Source organism: Callorhinus ursinus, unplaced genomic scaffold, assembly GCF_003265705.2.
Source record: "Callorhinus ursinus isolate GAN/ISIS: 27379988/994484 unplaced genomic scaffold, GSC_fseal_2.0 scaffold2, whole genome shotgun sequence".
Classification (NCBI taxonomy): domain Eukaryota; kingdom Metazoa; phylum Chordata; class Mammalia; order Carnivora; family Otariidae; genus Callorhinus; species Callorhinus ursinus.
This window is the reverse complement of record NW_027397064.1, coordinates 27,626,872-27,651,653: the sequence shown is the minus strand read 5'-3', so window position 1 is coordinate 27,651,653 and position 24,782 is coordinate 27,626,872. Positions and strand designations below refer to the sequence as shown.

Genomic DNA, 24,782 nt, shown 5'->3' with positions numbered 1-24,782 from the left:
AAGAAGAAGAAGAAGAAGAAGAAGAAGAAGAAGAAGAAGAAGAAGAAGAAAAGACCAAGAAGAACCCTCCCACATCCACTCCCTGGCCTTCCCTTCTCGTTCCCGTTTGTACAGTGACAAACGGATGACACAGAGGGATGGGAGAGAGGCTGGGAAAAGGATTTCAGAGATGACACAGGAAATTTCACTCACAAATGGAATGAAAATAATTTAATGAGAAAATAAAACTAGAGTATTGTCTTTTTTTTTTTTGTCACCACAGAAGCAAATAGTGTTAGACACTTTCAAATTGAATTCCTTTACTGCAAGTGTAAGCAAATTGTTTGCTACTGATTTTTAATCCAACATTTGGAATTTAAAGAGGCTTGGGGAACCTCTTCTACATACTTTCTATTAAACTCTCATAGTCTCGTGACATCCTGTCATCCTGTCTTGATATTGAATGACTGTATTCAGTCAATGTCTACAGCTGCCTGCAAACTGACCATCAGGCTTGCTATTTTAGTCTTATTAATAGCTTTTAAGTAATGTAAAGTTCATCTTAATTTCCAAAATGTGTTGACTCCTTAGCAAAACTCCAATCTAAAAGGATAGTCAGCTCCGATTGACTGACTTTGCTCAGCATAATTATCATATGGTTTTACTCATATGGGGAATATAAGAGACAACACAGTGGATCATAGGGGAAGGGAGAGAAAACAGAATAGACAGAAATCAGAGAGGGAGAAAAATCATGAGAGAATCTTAACTATAGGAAACAAACTGAGGGCTGCTGGAGGGGAGGTGGCTGGGAGGATGGGGTACCTGGGTGATGGGCATTAAGGAGGGCACGTGATGGAATGAGCACTGGGTGTTACAGGCAACTGATGAATCACTGAACTGTGCCTCTGAAACTAATGATGTACTATATGTTGGTTAATTGAATTTAAATTAAAAAAAAAGAAATAAAAGGAGAGTCAGCTACAGTGAGACAAGGAAGTCGAAGGGATCCTGTGAAGGAAAAGGCTGTTTTTTTTTTCCCTTTGCTTCTTTTCCTGCTTCTACTCTTGCCAGGACCTGCACCCCCTCCCTATACATGCCTTAGGGTATGTCTTCCTTGTAAGGGACAAAGAGGTAAGGATATCTTTGGGGTCTTCCAGTACAACAGATGGTATCTAGGGAAAGGCCGGGCAGAGCCATTATGCGCCTGTTCCAGACCACTGTCGCTAGACATCTTTTTGCCGAGACCTCCTGGCGCCGGGAATAAGGGCTTATGATAGACACCTGGACTCTGTCTTTGTTCTGTCCAGTTCCTACATGCCTGAGAGGACACGCGCACCACACCACAATTACCAAGAAGTCCAGACCCCAAGCAAAGACGAGACTCCCTCTTTTCCTTTCTGAGTCTCCTGGACACACACACTCTCTCTCTCTCTCTATATATATATATCTTCAATAAAATCTGCTTTCGCCTCCTGGTGGCTCGCATTCGATTTCCACCCTCGGTGAAGCCAAAGATTCTCTTGGCTGGTCCAGCCTGCCTGAGTCACCAGGATGATCACAACACTGGCTGGAGATGTTGACACTGGCTGAATAAATCTTAACATGTTACAAGCAGTGGAACTTTCTAATTTTCCGAATAATTCTCAAGTTAAAAACAAAACAAAACGCTGGAGCAGTAAAATGACCAAAAACTTCCTGCTATTATCTGATGCATCCATGACCGAGAAATAAAACAAAGGTAACCAATACCCTAATTTAGTTTGTTTGCCTTTCCACCTCTTCATCAGTGTGGTTATCACACTTCTGGTTCTGATTAGGTTTGGTATAATTTTGGTAAGCATGCATAGACTATGCATAAATTATGGCGTGTACTTTTATAATCTATATTGCCAATGGCTAAGTAGAATTTGCAAACAAGATCATATTCAAAACCAGATTGAACAAAGATAAAAACTTACTTAGAAATGTTTGAATGAGGAGTGACAGTGTTTAATAAATGCAAATAGTCATGGAGATTAACATAGATCCTATGCTTAAAAACATTAAGGAGGGGCGCCTGGGTGGCTCAGCAAGTTAAGCGTCTGCCTTCAGCTCAGGGTCCTGGGAGAGAGCCTAGCTAACATCAAAAGCACTTTTGTATAATAATGCATAGCTCCAGCAGAAGCATCTCAATGGTTTTATTTAAATTTTAAGTGGAAGATGAGGTAATTTTTTGAGACTTTTTTTTTGCATTTTCTACAAGATTGGACAATGCTAATTGCATCTTTATACATTATTATTGCATCATCTAAATGCAGAAATAAGCTTTACCCTTTCATGATTTTCCTTTTAATAATATAATCATGTGTGTATATATAGATAGTTTTTTTAAATAAATAGACTTTGATAAAGTAACTTAAAATATGCAAACTGCCTAAGTGTTAGGACAATGTCTTCCCAATGTGTGTAGTCGACCTAGCTTATTAGCGATCTGGAATGTGCAACACAGCCTACTTGATTTGTGAGGGCTCTGAGGAATCAGCAGCTTTTATAAGCTCAACTAGAGAAACCTAACGGAAAATAAAAAAGAAGATGTTAAAGACTAAAAGACTTTTGTAGAATAAAAGTCAAATTTTTATGTGAAATTTTCCTAAGAAGTTTAAGTAGATGTTGACTTTGTTTTGAGTGCTCGTCGTGACCCCGAAGAAGTTAAGATGGAAACACAGTGGGTGGAACTTTGTGTCGGCCTCAGCATCAGGTACAAGGAGTTCCCATCCTGTCTTTGTCTCAGGCAGTCTGAGCATGCTTCTGGCATCTCTGTGATCTTGTCTTCTCTAACACAAGGATTGTAACTCCAGCTCTTCACAGTAGAGAGTTTTAGAATCACCAAATAATGACTTCATTGACTCGGCTCTGCCAACTTCAATATACAACTGACATTATGATGTCCTGAGTTTACAGGTCTCCAACTGTTATGGGCTGGGTTGTGTCTCCCTCTCTAAATTCATATGTGGAAGTCTTCACCCCTGTACCTCAGAATGTTAATATATTTGGAGTAGTTTCTTTAAAGAGTTAATTAAGTTAAAATGAAGTTATGTGGGTGGGTCCTAATCCAATATGAGTGGTGTCTTTATAAAAAGAGCAAATTTGGATAGGGGCGCCCACAGAGGGACACCTTGATCTCAGATTTCTAGCCTCCAGGACTGTGAGAAAACGAATTTGTGATGTTGAAGCTACCCAGCCTGTGGTAGGTACTTTGTTATGGCAGCTCCAGCAAACTCATCACCAATTCAGAAATATTTTGAGAAGCAAAATATTTTCCTTAGATTCAGAAACACATGAGAATGTTATCCTTTGCTTTATCGCAAATCTCTAGATGATCCCTCACACATACAAGATCTGAGGCTTTCAAAAAAGACACGGATATAGGTATATAGGTATATAGGTATATTAAGGTAACAAAACACTATAAATAAGACAGCATTAGTCCAAAACAGAAGAAATAACTATAGTTTAAAAATATTTTTAAAAAGAGCCTTCAGAATTTAGCAATGAGCTGTAGCTTATGAAGAAGATGGTGATGATGAAGATGGTACTACTTAAATTAGAGAAAGTTAATCAATGATCCTCTAGGAAGAGCATCACTAGTACCCCCATTTTTAAGTGGTAACATCAGGCTGTCCAGTTATATTTGTGGTAGTACTATTGACAATAATAACTACAACAACAAAATTATCTGATATTTGTTATTTATATTTTATAATTTAATATTTTATATTTCACATACATTTAACATAAAAACTTGGCTTATTTTCCTAGAAAAGTCTTTTAGTCTTTGACATCTTCATCTCATTTTTATTTTTTTCTTTTTGTTTCTCCAGTTCAGCTTATGAAAGCTGCTGATTTCTAAAATATTTGTAGTTATTTCCCATTATTGAATGCTTGGATTGTGTCAGGTGCTATAGTAAAATCTCTTATGGTCTATCACCGTTTATGCTCACAAGAACCCTGAGAACTGGGCAACACTAGACGTGAAGTTCACAGGTGCTACTGATGTCCAAAAGGTTCACAACTCTGACTGTTACTCACTAGATGAATTGTAGTTGTTGGGATAATGTTACAAAATCAAGTATTTAGGGACGCCTGGGTGGCTCAGGCGGTTAAGTGTCCAACTCTTGATTTCGGCTAAGGTCATGATCTCAGGGGCGTGGGATCGAGCCCTGCATAGGGCTCCTTGCTCCCAGGGAATCTGCTCTCTCTCCCTTTCCTTCTGCCCCTCCCCACCTTAACAAAACTTAACTGTTTAAAAGGCAGCCTCAATTCCTGGCCAGCACTACCTCCATTGATTGTGAAATCTTACCTGACGGCATTTCTAGAGTGAAGACATCTGTAAGTTTTGACAACAGTTCTTGCAGTTCCTTTTCCTCTAGCTCATCCTTTCCCTCCTGGATGTTAACTGTCTCTTTCCTTTCTGCCGGTGCCAGAGCAGGACTGTTCATTTCAGCGGGAACAATCTGGGGGGTGTCCTGCGGCGGTCCTACCTGGGAACCGGGTGGGGAGCTAAAGATTTCCTTTGGGAACTTTTGTGCTTGGCTTTGTGCCCTGGTGCTTTGTGTTGACTTCAGCTGCAAAATGGCCTCTGGTGATTCTGAATTTGGTAGAGCATGCTCTGCATTTGCTTGACTTTGGCGACTTCTGTCAACGATGGTTGGGTGAGCAAGGGGTTCCCATTCTGAACGATTCTCAGTGGCATTCGTGACCTGGGAAGAATCTCCTTCCCTGCAAAGCCTTTCACCCTTTCCATGGTCACCCTTGGAAATCATATTTTCACAGGAAGAGGATGAAGGATGGAGTGGCTGTAACACTGCCTGGATAAAAGAAAACTTGATGAAGAAATCGACATTTATCTTACCTTTTTCATAAGTGCATTAAATTTTAATCTTCTAGTAGAAAATTTTAATGCAAGATTTTTCTTTCTCCTTTCTAAATCCATTATTATTGATTTTATTTTATGCTGTTCGTTCAATGTCCATCTAAAACTATCTACAAAAGATACAACAGCCCAGGTTCTAAAATATCACAGGGAGTAATAATGAGGAATTTGGGACAATTCTAGGTCCTAAATGTTCAGGTTCTAAAGATATCATAAGGAATTTCCGAGAACATCAGCATCTATTGAATTGGTATTACAGTAAAACATGTTCATAATGATCCACCTAGGTAGGTACATTGGGGGAGGGCTCATAATAAGCCATCGGTGTAAAATCTAGGGCATATGCTCTCTACGAAGCACAATTCCCAAAGCGTGGTCCACAGATTCCTGGAAATCCCTAAGACCTTTTAAGAGGTCTGTGAAGTCAAAATTATTTTCACAATGATACTTAGATGGTCACTGTGTTGACATTTGCCCAGATGGTGAAAAGTCAAAAGTAAGTAAGGCTAAAATAGGTAAGGTACTACCTTAGTACAAAGCAAGACAGCACCACACAGTGCTAGTGGTCATGGTACTCTTCACTATCATGCTATCACAGCTAAAACACCAGCCAACCAAATAACAACAACGAACAGTTCTACTTAAGAATATCCTTTTTTTTTTTTTAAAGATTTTATTTACTTATTTGAGAGAGAGAGAAAGCTAGAGACAGAGCACAAGCAGACGGGGAGAGGCGGAGGGAGAGGGAGAAGCAGACTCCCTGCTAGGCAGGGAGCCCAGCACGAGGCTTGATCCCAGGACACTGGGATCGTGACCTGAGCTGAAGGCAGACACCTAACCAACTGAGCCACCCAGGCGCCCCATGAATATCCTTGATGGTCTAACAAAAACTCTTAATTTTCTTAACTATAACTTGTCTTTTTAATATTGTGTTTGATGAAATGGGAAGTGTGTAAAATACCTCTAATATTATTGAAACACAAAAGTTGCCTTTTGTGTGAATGACTTGCAGACTGTTATTCAGACTTGGATATTTGGCAAATATTTTCTCAAAAATGAGTGAAGTGAGATTGGCACAGTAAGGAAATAATTAACAACATGTATTGCCAATTTTAAGAACTGAGTTTTTAAGCAAAAATCAGAATTTAAAAAACTTGCATTCATCACCATGTGCATAACAACTTTCCAATTCCTGAAGACTTTCCCAATGAGGTTAGTGGTGATATTAATGAATGTGATTTTTTTTTTGGCAGGGGGGCGGATATTGTATAATGAGCATTAGGAAGCTTGGCATAGCTCAGTGAACTTCCAAGTTACCAGTGTATCATGCTACACAATCATGCATGGGTAGAAAATTCACTCAAAGAGCACAACAGAACATTGTGTTTTAATGAAACAGAGTGTGAGGTAGATAACGGTTTCAGATATAATGCTTCAACTATCCTTTAAGAAGCAAGCACTTATTATGTGTTGGTGTACTACCGAAGAAAAAGATCTCCAGTGATGTGAAAAGACTATTAAAATATTATTCTTTTTCAACTGCAAATCTCTATGAGGCCAGATTTCTTCATATACTTCAACTACAACATCTTGCAACAGACTGAATGAAGCAGTTATGAAAATCTGTCTTTTATTAAGCCAGATATTAAAGAAATTTTTTTAAAAACTATAAAGTAATGCCACTCTTCTAAGTTTTTTTTTTTAAATATGTAGTTACTGTTTAAAACTGTTACATTTATAATGGGTTTATTTCATATTTACGTTAATACATTTTTAAGCCACTTCTCACTTTTAATTTTGATCATGGTAAAGAGCAATAGATATAACCCACAAAAGCACCTTGGGATCCCCAAAATGTTTTAAGAATGTAAAAAGGATGCAGAAACCAAGAGGCGAAGCATCAATGCTGTAAAGGACCACTTTGCTCTAGATCTAGAGTTTCTAACTGGCACCAGTATGGTAACACCACATCTCCTAGTGGTATTGCCTTCAAGAATGGGAAGGAGAGGGACTGGGGATGAAAAGTGGGAGGCGGTGTAGGTATGGAGAGAAGAGGGGGAGAGAAGAAGCTAATCAAAGTGAGGTGAGAAGTTTCGGGCTGAAGTCCTCCCACAGCCAGAGCATTTGAGGTCTGATTTCCGGGTGGTCCACCCTTCATACCTGGAGATCCTGCCCCAACTGCTGTAGCTGGGTCCACAGGCTATCCTGGCTGGCTGTAAGTTCACGAATCTTGGTTTCAAATCTGCAGCTTTTTTCTTCCTGCGAGGCATAGATGGCTTGCAACTTGTCTTTGTAGCAGTTGAACTGTTTTTTAGGGACTCTGCAAAGAGGACACGTTTGAGTGAGTTGGGAGGGCAAGTGGCCAGCACACTAACTAGCTCCCCAGCGAAATGCACTGCAAGTCCTCTCTGTGGGAGAAGATGCCGGAGAAGCCTGTGCCTCCACTATTATTTCACATTGATCAATGCTGTTTTATACTGTTTGACCGTTCACCACGCACCGCTGACCTTCGTGCCTCTTATGTACACGGTTCCACCAAGAATTTCATTGGCATTAGAAGTGTTCTAGAAAACTCATCATGCCTGTTACGGAGTACTTTTGACAGCATACCTTGACTAGCTACTTAAATTTGAATATTGGCTTGATTTGTTATCCTTTTGTCTGGAATCGCTCCGTTTAGAATGACAGTATACATGTCATGGCTAAACACCTAACACCTGACCAGGATAGGGAAGGAACAAGGAGGCAGGCCATTCATGAACTGCCGGTCTGTTTTGGCTTCTCTTTCTAAGTCTAGTTGTTTATTGGTTTAAGAATGAACCAAGCAGTCAGGGCAAAACACTTAAACAAACATAAACCAAATAAAAAATAAAATAAAACATAAACCAGATCATGTCATTTCTCTGCTCAAAACTCTCCAGTGGTCCCCCTCCTTGTTAGAATAAGCCAAGTCCTTATAAGCCAAGGCCCAACAGTTGGCCAAGACCCTCTTTCCTCTTTCATCTGCTCTCTGCCTCCTCTTGTGTGTTCCTTGCCTCGCAGCCACACAGAACTCGTGGCTACTCTGGACACACCAGGCATGTCCTCCCCTGAGAGTCTGCTCTTTGGCTTCTCTGCCTGGAACCTTCCTTTCCCCAATTCTTTCTCTCCTTACTTCCCACATCCTTCAAGTTGTCACTCACCATCGTATTTTCAATGAGACCATCCCTGATTGCCCTACTTGAAACTGCAAACCAGGACCCCCAACCTTACCTCCAGCACCTCCTATCTCCTTCCCTACTTTGTCTCCATGTCTAATTGCTACAGAGCTTGATAAGGTCTGAGATTTTGGACTTCATCTTCAGTCTTCAAACCTCTAGACAGTCACATTATATGACATAGGACATATTTTACTTATATATTACTTGCTTTATTACTTAACAATTGCTTATTGTCTCTTTATTCTGGCAACATTTTTCATCTTTTTTGCTTGTTGCCCTATATCCCCCAGCCCAGGCCTAAAATAATCCCTGTTACAGAGTACGTATATAATTAAAATTGGCTGAGTAAAGTACAATCTTATCTTTAATCAGTGTGGTTGGCATATTTGTGGAATTTGTAGAAATTATCTTGCTGGTGGGAAATGCAACAAGATTTCTCAATGTTAGAGCCTTTGAAATTCCTAATTAACAATTACCAAGATCTAGAAGAGGTCTTGGAATTTGGTTTGGGCTCCCACCCAGTGTGGGCATCTCTGAAGGAGAGCCCTCAAACTTCCAGGCAGTCACACACAGGTGAAATGGGAGTCTGACTCTAAAATCCTTGATCATAATTGGAGTTTCAAATATATCTTTATCATGGGTTTTTCAGAAAGGAGTCAGCCCAGGGATTTGATAGCAGACAACAAAGATACGTTCTTAGAAGTCATCTCTGGCTGGTTTTTCAGGCAGTGTTGTGCTTCTTATGACCACCAGTGATAACAGTTTCTCTCTTTTTCCTATGCTGTTCCCCACCCCCATCCCCTGGCCTTAATACAATTAGCCAGATAATTTAGGTTATTCCTAACTACTGAAATAGAGCCAAAGCCCCCTTTTTACTTTCCTATTGGGCTTACTATTTCTCTGCTTAAGGAATTTCTTCTAAATTAAAAAAAAAAAAGCATGGTGATATCTTTGTAGAATTTTTTTCCCATAAAAGCACAGGGAAATGCTTTTGGTTTGTCTCTGCTGTCAATGTTTGTGCATTCACATGTGGGTCCTACCTTCTTTCCCTGTGGAGTGTGTTAATGGATTCATGAGTTCTCCACAGTTCATTCCTGATGCTGACCACAGTCTAAAGCAAGAAATACAGAAAATAAATCTTTGGCTTTTGGTTTGAATTTAAACCACATTCCTAAAAATTCACCATAGGAACATGATAATTATATATACATGTATTACATATATAATATATATTAATTACATATATTCAAAAAGTGAGTGGTGTTTGGGTTTCGGTTCAGATACAATGATGCAGACGTTCATATGCTCACAGTGCAGTTTCATGATCTCATCTTTACATGATGCTTTTCTTTAAAGGATTTTCAACATAAACAAGATCTTTAGGTTTTAAAAATCCATTAGAGTAGTCCTTTGCCTAAGTTAGGTTCCTGCCCAGAAAAACACCTTCCCCAAAAGCATCTACGAAAAGCAGCTGGATCACTTTCTTCTCCTTGGCTCCAGAAATCTTTCCCTTTAGGGTGCCTGGGTGGCTCAGTCAGTTAAGTGTCTGCCTTTGGCTCAGATCATGATCCCAAGATCCTGGGATCAAGTCCCATATCAGGTTCCCTGCTCAGTGGGGAGTCTGCTTCTCTCTCTCCCTCTGCCCCTCCCCCTGCTTGTGATCTCTCTCTCTCAAATAAATAAATAAAATCTTTAAAAAAAAGAAGAAGAAAGAAATCTTTCCCTTCTATCTGCCACCTTCTACTTAAACTTTCTCATCTTTCCATTGTTTTCCACACGGATGTGTACTGAGAGTCACGGCTTCTCTTTGAATTCACCAAGGCTCTTTGCATTAATAGTGATCAGCTCAGCAGCTCTCATTTAGGATTGTCCCACCAAACCTTGCCGCTCCTCATATCACATTCTGTTCCCTGAATGGCACCCAAGCGCAAGTCCTGACCTGACCCAGCCTGGCCCAGCTTCTGGGGCACCATGCACCGGCCCTTGGCTCCCACACGTCTGGGTGGGAGATTGGATTTCATTACTCTACATTTATAAGCAGCTGTGGCTACACTCTGTGTCCTCATCTCCTTCCTGAGAAGGATCTGAAGAGGGGTTGGCCCCCTTGGGCACATTGGTCTGTGGGAACAGCCTGAGAAAGGAAGAGGGAAGGGCGAGAAGAAGGAGCTGAACTACAGACATAAAGTCACACTGTCTGGTTGGTGTGTACTCTGTGGCCCCTCTGAGTGACCTGGGCCCATCTGCCTCTTCACTCAAATGCTCCGCTTCCAATGTCTTGCATAGTCTTTGGATCAGTGAACTTTATATTATTAATATCAATGTCATCATGTGGCATATGTCGTTTGGCAGTTGAGAAGCATTTCAGGTTAGCACGTAGGGGCCCACCATGATTCATCCATAGGAAAGGGCCTATGGTTTAGTTAGTCATTCTCAGTTGACGGACGTGAGGCTGTTTCCAGTTTTTCAAAAGTATAAGCAATGCTGCAGGGGACCAAGCTCTACCTGCCTCCTTGAACAAAAATGCATGGGCAGGATTCTCAGGTTTTAAGTTTAATAGATAATAGCCCTGCATGCACACATGCACGCATATTTGAAAATGTATAGATACACCGCAAACAGATGCGAAGTTCTACCCCAAACAGATGATCTCCAGGGAAGTAGGAACCTGAACTGGGTTGGGAATTATGGTTGAAAATGACTTTGCCTTTATCCGCAATATTTTAGCTTTTTATAAGGCAAACAGATATTTGTATAATTAAAAAAATTTTTTAAAGATTTTATTTATTTATTTATTTATTTGACAGAAAGATTTTTATTTATTTATTATTTGACAGAGAGAGAGACAGCAAGAGAGGGAACACAAGCAGGGGCAGTGGGAGAGGGAGAAGCAGGCTTCCAGCTAAGCAGGGAGCCCGATGCGGGGCTCGATCCCAGGAGCCTGGAATCATGACCTGAGCCGAAGGCAGTCGCTTAACCAACTGAGCCACCCAGGCGCCCCTAAAAAAACTTTTTTTAATCAAAGGAAACAATGTAGAGCATGAATAAGAGGCTGCAGCAATGATAAACACAAAAGACGTGAGAGAGAATGAAAGGAGAGTGAAGTAAAGGAGAGAAACCCAAACAGCAGAACCTCTGTTAAATTTCCTCCTTCGGAAAGAAGAAACGTTAAAGCGGAAAAAGGGCTGAATTGTGAAAATGGCTCTTCTTCCTGTTTTATTCTAAGCAGGAGCTAGAGGAGCTTTTTAGTGCGACCCCACACGTACAAGCGCCGCGCTCTGCCGGGTGCCCAGGAGGGGGCGTGCGAGGTCTGCGGCGCGGGGCCTGCGGCGGCTCCCCTCTGGCCGCGGAGGGTTAACGTGCTCACGTTAACCAGCTCACGCTGGTTACGGAGGGGTGGGGGGTGGGGGGTGAGAGGGTGGGAGGAGGGAGTGGGGAGAGTCCGCAGGACCTAACCTCTGCTGACACCTTTGCCCCGCACGACTGCTCCACGGGAACCTTAATTTTTCTTGGGTGATTGACAAGCATTACAGATACTATTTTTGAAGACCTTTCTTAGGATCAGATTGTGCTGATTACACTGATTGGGGGGAATGGCTACCAGTGCAGTCACACACGGAGGGCAAATAAACAACTGACCGAAAACATGATAAAGTATTTGCAGACCGTAGTGTACACACACACACAAAACCAAGATGGCATTTCTAATTCCTTTGATGGAAAAATTCCATTGGGATTTTTTTGTTCAGTTTTTTCTCTTACCTCTTCCCTTCCAAATTTCCTGACATTTTCCTTATGTGTGGATGTACTGGTTTTCCTCTCCCCCCACCCCACACTTGAATAGCATCACAGTGTGTGATACGGAGTTGCCATGCTAAGGTCCCTATGGGCAGAAGGAATCTTTATCCGTAAGTAAGTTATATGGGCACGTTTGGGGGCAGAGACTTGGTATCTATGGACACTGGAGTAATTTAAAGACATCAAAGTTGAATGCAGCTTACCTTTAGGAAGTAGACTTAGCAATAGTCTACTGACAAGCTGAACTTGGTCCGCTAAGTGGACAATCCAGGTGACTGGTTGCAAAGGGGACTTGTACTGTTGGGGTGAGATTTGCCCACTTTGGGGAGCAACAGGTAAGAGAAAATTCATGTTGTTCGGTTACATGTAAATGAGGGTCGGTATTGTGTCTTCTTAAGGGTGTTAATATTGAGTCCTCTAAAACATGCCACAGAACAATACAAATTATAATTAATTGTATGTACCACTGTAACCATTAATTCACCGTTTTTCACGAAGAACTTTTTTACGATGAACCTCACGCTTGCAAATATCAGATTAACCTTCTACATGCTGCTCTTCATGAAAAACTATGCAATTGATGATATGGAATAGGCCAAAGACTGACCAGTAGTTATGTATTTTGAGAATATAGGTTTTCTTAATAGATATTGATGTGATCCTTCTGATACAAATGTGACTTTATTCTTTTGGGGTAAAAGTTGAGCAGATTTGAGTTGAATTAGAGTAGAAATGTGAAGATTTGAAAAAATGATAAGTTTAAAATACTTAACTAATTTGTGGAAATAATTTTCTCAAGAAAATTAAATTACCGAAGTTAACTGAAGAAAGCAATAATAGACGATTAGTTTTGAAGAAAGGGAAAAATTTATCTAAATATTATAAAGGCTCCAGTGTCCTAGGGTTTTACTCTTAAATTCTGGCAATTGTTAAGAAATAAATAGTTCTGGGGCACCTGGGTGTCTCAGCTGGTTGTGCGACTCTTCATTTTGGCTCAGGTCATGATCTCAGGGTCATGGGATGGAGCCCTGCATTGGACTCTGCACTGGGCAGAGAGTCTGCTTGTGGATTCTCTCTCCCTCTCCCTCTGCCCCTCCCCCTGCTTGCGCTCTCTCTCAAATAAATAAATCTTTAAAAAAAAATAAATAGTTCTTATCTTAGATAAATTGCTTCAAACACAAGAGAAAATGAAAAATGAGTAGCAGCTGAAAATGCTCAAAACTGACAAGACAGTGTTGAGAGAGACAGAAAGATTATTTTGACTCATAAATGTTGCGATTCTAAATAAAAAATAAGCAAAGCAAATTTAAGTTGTATTTAAAGAGTGATCCACTACGAACAAATATAGCTGTTGGTTTCAGCAATGCCAGGAATGTTGACTCTCAGGGACTACTGGTGCTGTCCTCCCAACGAGAGAAAAACATGAGATCATTTCAAATGAGGCTAAAAAAAAGATTGAAAATAAATAAATTCCAAATCACTTCTGATTGCCTATTTCCACAAAAAAACGTAAAAGGAATAGAAAAAGAAAATGACTTCCATCAAATTAAAAGGAATTTCAACCCAACAACTAACACCATCGTATTTAATGGAAAAGCCTGAGAGAAATGCCCTCATTAAATCTCCTCCCACTTAAAGTAAAAGAAGCTGCCCCGTCATCTCTTTCATTATTCAGTATTGTTCTGGAAGATCTGGATTCTTTCAGGAATGAAGACGTGCAGTAGACATGAGAGATTTAAATATTGGAAAGAAAGAGACTAAAATACCTTTTTCACTCCAGACTGCATGATTGTTTAGTTAGAAGAAAGAGAGTCAAACTAAACTAGTATTTAAAATTATTGAAAGAGTTCAGATGGGTTTCTCTTTATAAGAAAACTATTCAAAAATCCATAACTTTCCAATATACCATCATCAGTAATTAAGAAAAAGGTACAATGGGAAAGGTCTTTATTCAAAATAAGAACAATAAGCATAAAAGAGCCCGGTGCCCTCAGCGAGAAACCTAGACTGTTAAGAAGTAAGCCACATACAGCCCTTACTGACAGATATTTGCACCTCAAAATACAGGTTTAATGCAAATCAAACCAAAATACTAGTAAGATTAACTTGGCATTTTAGAAATGATTTTAAAGTTTTTCTAGAAGAATAATTGTTTAATAATAGCTAACACTTAAAAAAATCAAAATAACAATGATGTCAGCAAGACACCAAAAGAGGGAGCCCTAGACCCTCCTATCCACCATGCCACCCCAGCCACACAGATTAAACACTGCTTCAGGGGCACGTGGGTGGCTCAGTGGTTAAGCGTCTGCCTTCAGCTCAGGTCAGGATCCCAGGGTCCTGGGATCGAGCCCCACATCGGGCTCCCTGCTCGGCAGGAAGCCTGCTTCTCCCTCTCCCACTCCCCCTGTTTGTGTTCCCTCTCTCACTGTGTCTCTCTCTGTCAAATAAATAAGATCTTTAAAAAAAATTTAAAAAAACCACGGAAACATCGCTCCAATTCCGCTTCTGCCTGGGGAAGTGAGGGAAGGACTGGGCCATATGTCCAAGTTCTGATTTTACTGGGTCTTGCCTGAAGAATTGAAAAAAGTAGGAGTAGGGTAATACCCTCACCTTCTAACATGCATCAAAATAAAAGCCAGGTAGATTTAAACGTTCAACGTCCAAAATAATCAAGCCACATTAATACAAAAAAAAAAAATCAATCCATGTTACAGCAATACAGCTGAAGGCTTATTTGATTTTTTTTTAAGGCAGAAAATTTTCCAAGCATAAAACTGTGTAAGAAGTCAGAAAGGAAAAGGTTAATAATGTTTTCATAGGAATGAAAAATGTCTATATAGCAAGTCACATTATAAATTAGACTAAAAGGAAATAACCATGAAGAAAGATTTCCCAGAGCTAAAGTTTTAAAAGTTCAAATACATTAATAAAACAAACTGATGCATCAGCAAAACTGGGCAGAGGACACTGACAGAAGAGCAAATACAATTGCCTTCTAAATGAAGAAGAAATGGACATTAAGGCAAATAAAATATATTCTGCTCATAAAAGTAACAAAATTCAAAGTTTGGTGACAATAACAAGTTACAAGTAACAGTAACAAGGATCAAGAGAGATAGTTACTTGAATCCACTGGGAGCCAGTTTGGTGTATCCTTCTAAACAGTAATTTTGCAGTAAGTAGGAAGAGTCTTAAAAATATTCCCACTTCTCATTCTAGTGATGACACTTAAAGAAATACACCCTACCGAACTATTTGGGGAATCACATACAAAGAATAATGTACAAGGATTGCAATAGTAAAATTTTAAATTTTAGCAAAAATTGGAAATAATTCAAATATCCAACAACAGAAGAGGGGTTAAATAAATAATGTTACATCTGTTTAAATAGAAATTGCCCAACAATGTGTCTGAAGAATTGTAATGGCAATGGGAAATGCTCACAATAAAACTGACACTGACACAGAACTATATCAACAATACATTCTGCAGTATGATGTGAACTATATCAAAAGTATTTGCAGGGAAAGAAGTACACCAAAACATTAACATATTAATATTAAAATATTAATATTAGTAAAGAGTACACTTGTCATGATGGGCACTGAGTAACGTATAGAACTGTTGAATCACTATGTTGTGATTCAACACCGGAAACTAATATAACTCTGTATGTTAACTGTACTGGAATTAAAAGAAAAAACGTAATAAAAATATTAAAATCATGGTTATATCATGGTTTGTAATTATAATTTTGTTCTTTGCTCTTTGCTGGCTTTTCCAAATTTTCTGTAATAATATGTAACACGTTATGATTAGAGATAAAAAATTATTTTAAACAATATTTTCTTTGATTGCATTAACATCTTGAAAATATTCCACACCCCACACTGATTCTCACTGCATCCTTACAAAGGGGTCCAGATTGACTATGCATTGGTTCCTTTCCCTTCTGGACTTACCTGATGATGTGGGCTGCTCCTATCAGTTCGCTGAGCCCGAGATACCGTTGGAGATACTTGTTTGGAAGCCTCTATGGCTATTTCCACTGGTCTAGTCTGACTTCCATATACTGATACTTCAGGGCTACTGTACTGAATAGAAATCCTGCTGTAAAGCAGAGTTTTATAAGACAGTGTAATAATATTTAATTATCAGGTATGACATTGAGGAAAGTCTTTTTAGAAAATGTTAAATCAGATATTAAATTTGATATTCAAAATAGCATTGAAGTAGCATGACTTTTTTTTTTTCCTGTGCTTTTTCCCATCCAGCTACTTAGGTAGAGAGCAATCAGCCAATAATGGAAATGGGGATTCTATTTCCTGCTCTCCTTCTTGACAATCTAGAAATGAGAATGCAAAGAAATTTAGGGACGACTGCACAAAATCCCCCAGGTCATTCTGTTCAGGTCGGTCAGATACTAGGGATTCTGAGCACAGGTGTGTGCATACTTATTGTGTCATATTGGAAAGAACATAGAATAGAGCAATTGATTTAAGGTCAGGCATATTCCATTTTATACAGTTCCACTTAGTTTCATTCCTTTATTCAAAAACTATTTTAAAGCAGCTCACCATCTTGAATTATTGCAGATAAAAGATGAAAAATAAAAGCAGAGAACTCCCCACTCACAGAGACTTCACATTTAATGAACAGATGAACATACGATTGTTATTGACATAATGTGATCTTATTTCTACAGAACGTGATGAGCGCACAGGGAGAGAAGTGATTACTGTGTGGTACACTTAATTATGTGTTTAAGCAGTGGGGCATTTGGGGAAAACCCCTAAGTTCTTTGTCACACAACTTTGAGTGATGCACTCTCTTCCTCCCCTGTGTGAGGTCATTTGGTATCTTTGGGTTGTTCCATACCATTTTCTGTACTCATACAAACATCAAATATATATTGAATTTGTTTTTGGAACAAAAATGACATTTTATGCACATTACTCTGCCACTTGCCCTTTTTGCTAATGGATGATGATGAATGCCCTCTAGTATCATAGATAGGTGCTTAAATTTGTTCATTTAAGTGGATTCATTATATTCTGTTGTCTGCCTGTATCATGTGTGTTCCACCATTTTTCTACCGGTGGACCCTTAGGTTCTTTCTGGTTTATTTCCCCACCCCTCCAGTGCTATTGTGTGTGTCCTTATTTACTATGTGGTGGTCCTTTCATTCCCATAGGACCATCCCCTTCAGTACTCAAACATGCTGTTACTTTTCCCATCATAACAAAACATTCTCTTCATGTCAGGTTCACTGCCACCGACACTATCTCTTTGCTCCCTCTACTGTAACAAATCCTGGAAAGAATTGTATTTGGTACCTTCAATTCCTCAGCTCCCATTCTCTCTCAAACCACCTCTAGTCTGATTTTTTTTCTACTACCGCCATCCTACCCTGCTCTTTTTGAGGTCATCAATGATTCCCTCACTGCAAAATCCAAAGGCCAATTCTTACTTGCCTTAGCAACAGCATTTGACAGAGTAGACCACGCCCTCCTCCTTAAAACACTTTATTTACCTACCTTCCACCATTCCTCATTTTCTTGGTTTTCCTCCCAGAGCTTTCATCTTTCTTGTCTCCCCTGCTGGATCTTCTTCTGCTCTCCAACTTTGTAGTGTGGACTGCTGTAAGACTCAATCCTCTATTCTCCTCTCTTTCCTGTCTACACTCTCTCCTTGGTGATCTCATACAATCTCATGGCTTAAAGAGTCAACAGCTATCTCTGTCAACAAATCCCAAATTTGTACCTCCAGGAGACTTTCCCCCAAATTCCAGCCATGAATGGGGAATGGCGTATTCAACATCTCCATGTGATGTCTGAGATATCTCCATCTTAACATATCCCAAACTGAACTCTGATTGTTCCTCCCAAACCTGCTCCACCTACAGTCTCCCCATTTCAGATGACAAATGCTTTGTCCTTCTACTTACTATAACACCACTATGACCATATAGATTAGTATCGATACAAGAATTGACCCATAGATCTGAGGATGAGAATATAAATTATCTTAATTGAGCCAAGTATACAAGGAAATCTAATATGTGACAAAGTTGGTATTTTAAATAAGTGGGGAAAAGATAGCATAATTGGCTATGCATCTGAAAGAAAGCAAAGCCCGACCCTTGCTAAAATAAATTCCAAATGGATTGAAATTTAAACTCAACATTCAAAATAGAAACACTAGAAGAACATTTAGAAAGTTATAATGTGACCTTGCTTCTACTCTTGCCCCCACGTCTGCCTTCCTTCTAGACTATTCTCAGCATCTCCTCTTTGTTGCACTCTGCCACACTGGCTTCTGTCAGTATGCCAAGCATACTCCCACTTTGAACTGCTTGTCTCCTCAATTTGCAGCAGGCTTTTCTCAGATACCTGTATGACTTCCTCCCTCACCTCCTTCAAGGCATTGTTCAAATGTTACATCTCACAGAGGTCCACTATGACCACCCCATATAAATAAATTTGCTGTCAATTCTTCCTCTAAGTCTTGACACCTCTTACCTGGTTCTTCTTTTTTCTTTTACTTTAGTATTTATAACTTCTAATGTACTATATAATTCAATTATATGCTTATTTTTCATTGTCTGGTCTCCCCACTAGAATGAAAGCTCTATGAAGGCAGAGATCTTTGTCCCATTGTCCCTGACATATTCCAAGTGCCTAGAAAAGTGTTGGCTAAAGAATAATTGAATGAATAAATGAATGGATATTGTGCAGATTATTTTCTGAAAAGTCTGTAGCTACTTGTACTCCTATTAAATTTCAAGAACATCTGTTCTCTTCCATATTCACCAGCACTGGGTGTTGTTATTCCTTTAATCTTTGCCATTCTGATACATAAAAGGATGATAGCTCATTACTCCTTTAATTTGCCTTTTTCTAACCACTAGTGAGGTTGAGAACATTTTTGTGTGTTTAATGGCCATTTGAAATATGTCTTCTGTGGTTGCCTATTTATGTATTTAGTGTATTTTTCTCCTCTCTCCCTCATTCTCTTCTTCCTCATTTCACCCTCCTCCTTCTTTTTGAGTTTTTCTTATCAATATGCAGGGGCCTTTCTATAATGTAGTTTGTTTTATTAGAGAAAATATTTTTCTAAGTTTCAGGTTTATCTTCTGATTTTCTTTATATCATTTACCACAGGAAAATGCATGTTATCTTTATATCTGTGTATTATTACTTCACGATTCCTTGTTTTTCTGTCTTGCTTAGGAAGATCTCTTCCAACCCCAGGTTTACTATTTCTAACTGTTTTTATATTAAAATTTCAAACAATTTGGAACTTAGTTTATGGGGTGAAATAAGGGCCAGTTGGTTTTCTTTCAGATGGATAGCCAATTATGTATCCTTTTTTTGGTGAATCAAAACACCACTTTATCATATGTTGGGTTTCCATTTATTCTTAGATCAATCATTAAATTTTGTATTCTTGTCCTCATATCTACATGGCCATTCCATTCTTTTTAGAGAGAGAGCAAGCGGGGAGGGGCAGAGAGAGAAGAAGAGAGAGAATCTTAAGCAGGTTCCATGTTCAGCCCAGAGCCAGATGCAGGGCTCGATCCCATGACCCCGAGATCATGAACTGAGCTGTAATCAAGAGTCAGATGCTAAGCCAATTGAGCTACTCAGGTGCCCCCCATTCCTTTTTTATATAAATACTATTTGGTCCTAGTGGTCTATAGTCAGTTTTAATATCTGTTGAAGAACTTTCCTTCCCACCATTCTTCGATTTCATAATTTTAAATATTCTTGTACAATTTACTATTCCAAAAATATCTTCAAAATCATTTTATCCTGTTTAAAAAAATGATTCTATTTGGAAATGCACTTAGTTTAAATACAGTTGGTTCTCATTATTGATGGCCATTATACTCTACATAGTCACTGTTAACAACGAATTAGGGAAAATTGACCCATTGCTCCGATGGGAAATCCAGGGTTAGGTCCTTGCTAGTCTCTGGTCAGATCGTTTTTGTCATCCAATCAATATATAACTTTGTTTTATGTGTGTCTTGTATATGGACACCTTATTTAATACATACTGTCAATTCATTCAGATGGAACTTAAGGTCAACAGCACTATAACTTATGCCTGAACAAAGGTTATTTAACACACGTATTTTCTTGTTAAGGCACATCATAGCCTTCCTGTGCTTAGGAACAGCAGACAACATTTCAGCACGATGTTTGGGGGCGATTTGCAATAGTAAAATCACCATCGAAAAGCACAAAAATGTGAAAGGACATGTTTATGGTATGAGAGTTGAAACAAGAAGGCAGAGTGACTCTCGACCTCAGCTGTGCATCAGACAGTTCAAATTTTTTGCCACTCTGTGCCTGTCTGCAGATGACCAGGAAAACATTGCAAGTATTGATTTTAGGGTTATAAATAAATAAATAAATTTTACTTATTATAAATAAATAAGTAAATTTATTAATAAATTATCATGAGTAAGTGCATTCATAAATATGGAATCTGTGAATAATGAGGATCAACCGTATTAATTTTTTGAACATGGAAAATTCGTATGCTAGAGTCTTTTCTTTCAGGAATTTGGTATGTTTCTCCTTTTGTTCAGGTCTTATTTTCTGTATTCTAAAATACAGTTTTTTAAATGTGGCTTTTGTATCCTTTTTGCTAAGCTTTTTTTCCCCCAAGTTTCTTTTAAAATGATTTCTACAGGTACTGTAAAGGGATTTTAATAAAATTTCTAGCTGGCTATTGCTATCATAGTGAAGACCTGCTAATTTGCGAGTATGTATTTTATTTCCCACCACTCAAAGTCTATTAATTCTAGTAGTTTTTGCTAGAGCTACTTGAGCTTTCTTGGGTATTTACAATCATGTTAGCTGCAAGTGAAAGTAATTTTGTCTGTTTCACTGTTTTAATTTTCTTTATTGTATTTGCAAGAACTTCCCAAAATATTTAATAATTGTGGTGATAATTGGCACCTGACTTTCATGGCTTTTGTAAGTGAAAATGTTCTCAGTGTAAACCATTATACGTAAAGTGCGTGAATCCACATTAAAAGGAGGAGGCTTATTACCTTGCAGAATATGTGCTGAATCAGTGAATGAATTTAGTATCATCACTTGGCAAAATCATGAATCTCTTAGAAGATGGTCAGTACTAATGTGTCAACTTAATAGATACTAGGGATGTGCTTTTACCTCTTAGCACATAATGATAATGGTCCACATTCCTTTCTCCTAGATCAGACACTAATCAGAATTTCTGACCTCATTAATATCTAGGTGAGATTGAAAATTATTACATAAGAATTTTACTCTGGGGAACACTTTGTTGTACTCAGGTGGACAGAGTAGAACACACTGACATTTAAAAAACCTCTAGCTTTGCATAGCACTTGCAATTTTCTTTCCTCCTCTTATCTCTGCTGATACTACTCTGGGAGAAGGAAGGACAGGTTCTCTCTATTTTCATGTGAAGAAACTGAGTCACAGAAACATGAAGTGACTTCCCCAAGGCCACACACTTGACTGAGGACTGAAATTCTCAATCGAATTTCACTACCTCCTCCCAACACTGTGTAATCCCTCCTTTGACACTTTCCCATGCTCCATTCTAAAAGAGTTCATGACCTACCTTATTACCTCCATCAATCCCTTCATCACACGTCTATCGTTGTATTATTCAGTCCATCGGCCATTCAATAAACATTTATTGAGCATTTATCAAATTTAGACATTTTTATAGATTCTGGAAATACAGCTGGAAAAAATAAAAGGTTCTCCACCCCAACCCCTGAGCTTACACTTGTGAGTAAACAAACAAAAAATAAAAGTAAAATATATAGGGTGTCAGGTGCTGATGAAATGCTCCGAAGAAAAATAAAGCAAGGGAGGAGGATTGGGAGTGACAGAGTGGGGACAGGAGCTGAAATGTTGAGTAAGTCGTCAGTCATGGCCGCGTGGATGAGCTGGCCTTTGAGCAAAGACCTCTGTGCGTTATTATTATTATTATTATTATTATTATTATTATTATTATTTTGAGAGAGAGAGAGAGAGCGCGCGCGCGTGCATGCAAAGCGGGGGGGGGGTGCAAAGGGAGGGGGAGAGAGAGAGAACCTTGAGCAGTCTCCATGCCCAGTTTGGAGCCTGATGCAGGGCTCCATCCCATGACCCTGAGATCGTGACCTGAGCCGAAACCAAGAGTTGGAAGCTTACCCTACTGAGCCACCCAGGTGCTCCCCCTTTTATAGGTCTTTAGGAGTGAGGCTCAAGCCATGCGGGTAGGTGGGCTAGGGTTACTTCCTCAAAGTTAAGGTTTAAGTCTTAAGTGGGGAGGATCTGGCTTAGTCTTGTGGGGAGGGGGAAGAAATGAGGGCCTGGAGCACAGACGCTGTGGGGCTGGGGAGATGAAACTGGAGAGGTTTCAGGGGGGCCCAAAATATGGAGAACCTTTCTAAGTCATCATGACTTCTAGTTTTTAGCTTAAAAACAATGGGAAGATAATGGGGGGATTTAAGGCATGGGAGTTTGGGGGAGGTGGGCACATGAGGGATGCCATTATATTTGTACTTTTAAAACATCAGTCTGGCTTCAGTGACCAAAAGAAATCAAATTAAGAGTATGGATCTTTGCGTTTTAAATATGAGAATGTAGGAATTTAGACAAGATCTCAAGTATTCAATAAATCCAGATGACTAGTTGACACATTGTATTGTTCCTTTGCTAAGGAAAGGTGAGATCTGTCTGGAAGAAGACAGATGAATTGGTACCTGGTATTTTTGTTCTTATTTTTAAATTCCTTGTACTATATTAAAGATATACATCAAGATGATACTCATATTCTCTAACTTTAAAGACATATTGATAACAACCTGCTAGGTAAATGTGACATAGGCATAATAAATGGCACCTAATCGTAATGTCAACATATGCTTTTTCTTTTAAAGAGCTATAAAAACATATCTAGATTTGGAAGTGACAAAATGACCCTAAAAATAAGGTCTGGGATTGAGATAGAAATATGCTGGTGGGTGTCTGAGGAAAGATTAGAAATTACAAAAGAAATTAGTATGTATCTGAATACCATTCTGATTTAAATTGATCTCTTCTACTCTCAGTAGATAAAATGAGAGCGAATTAGTAATTCTGGAGCTTTTTCCTCCCCAAAATTTGATGATCCTAAGCCCACAGAAACAGTATCTCTTTGCTTTATTTTCTACCATTTTAAATTTCGAAGAAGTGGTTACTTCCAAAATTAACATCACAAAGACTTTTGTAGAGAAGATTTTATTTTTAAGTAATCTCTACACCTAATGTGCGGCTCGAGCTCACAATCCACAAGATCAAGAGTTGCATGCTCCACTGACGGAGCCAGCCAAGTGCTCCCGTCACAAAGACATCTTTAGGCTGGTGATCTTTAGGTAAGTGATGGGTGACCTCATATACCAGTGGTGCTGGGGTGTGCTTTGGGTTAACCCTCTGGAGCACAATTTGGTGTTCTGAATTTTGAGAGTTAACAAAGTTCACAACTTTTTATCCAATGATTTTATTGAAGTAAATTTATCTTAGTAAAATATTTAAACTATAGGAATATGCATGTATAAGGATGCTGACTACAGAATTTCAGGGGGCAAATTTTAAAAATAACCAAAATGTTCAATGATATAAGGGATTGCTTGTATATTATGATACTTCCTTATAAAGATGAGTGAAGTCATTAAAAATAATATTTTGGAAACTAATGGCATGGGAAACACTCTCCATTTAGAAAAGAAAAGAAGAATGAAATATTGTATCTATTGCATAATTCCATTTTTGGTAATACTAGTGTGACTAGCACTCCTCTGTGAGTGATGGGATTCTGAGTGTCTTTCTTTTCCTTTTTTAATAAAAATAAAGCATTCATTCTAAATTAGGCTTTCAAAAGCAAACCAGTAGAAACTAAAGATATAAAAAAAACTAGGGATATAAAGCAAAGTCATTTGAATACGTTAATATTAAAAGTCTTCTATGTTTGATGCTTTAGTTGGAATAATTCTAAACGATGAGATGGGCTGTTTAGAAGTATTTTTGCCTCTTATTCTATTTGAAAATTAAAGCTCATTTCTTGAGGGGAAGTGCATCTTCAGCCCTCGGCCAGCCCCGCCTCCTGCCTTCTTTCTGATCAGCATTGTGAAAGAGTCTGTCTGTGTACAGTGGGCTGGCTGCATCATCAGTACCAGGGCCCCGGGCTGTCGCTCTGCAGGAATGTCTCTCACAGACACTCACCTGGCCTGTGCTTTGTTAGCCAGCTCCTTTGGAGTTACCTGGTCCAGCAGCCACTGCCTTCTTGAAGTTTCTTTTCTCCTATTGCGCCCTTGGAGCAGGTTGTTTCTGAGGGTCCTGACGAGGCATTTGGTATTCTCCTTTGCTGACATCTGCCGGAATGGCCACCAGTAAAAAGGAGAGTCCTATCCCACTCAACGGGGTCTTTTTTCCTCATTTGGGCAAACTGGCCACCATGAGAGTTTTTAGAATTACTTCACTCACTTTTATGTCCTTAGAAAAATCGTCTTCCTTCCTTAGTACCTGAATGTCTTCCCATCCTCTCTGCTTGTCCACAAAGTGTAAGTTTCCAAATTAAATACCACTCACCTTACGCATTAACCCCTCTTCCTGAGAGCGATCCATGAACATGGAATTCTAAAGCGAGAAGGGGTACGAAGCAGGGTTAAGTCCAGGGCTGCTAACATTTGGGGTGCAGATTCTCTTCAGAACTCGATGATCACTTGTGGATTTATCTCCAGAAAAATGCTCATACATTTAATTCTGTATAAAATTTCAGTGGATTCACAGACCACCTGAAGTTCACCCATCAACCCCACATTAAGAACCTTTGCCAAAAGGAACAAAGGAAT

General features: G+C 39.1%; 1 protein-coding gene across 1 annotated transcript in view; it reads right to left on the bottom strand.

The window, feature by feature from the left end:
- Positions 1–24,782, bottom strand: part of DYTN (dystrotelin) — a 47,976-nt gene that overhangs the window by 3,352 nt on the left and 19,842 nt on the right. Inside the window, exons 9-11 of the mRNA XM_025887199.1 lie at positions 24,154–24,302; positions 7,055–7,214; positions 4,322–4,829 (exon numbers count right to left, since the gene is read on the bottom strand). Of these exons, the coding sequence (XP_025742984.1) occupies positions 4,322–4,829; positions 7,055–7,214; positions 24,154–24,302 (817 nt within the window). The remainder of the gene's footprint in view (positions 1–4,321; positions 4,830–7,054; positions 7,215–24,153; positions 24,303–24,782) is intronic.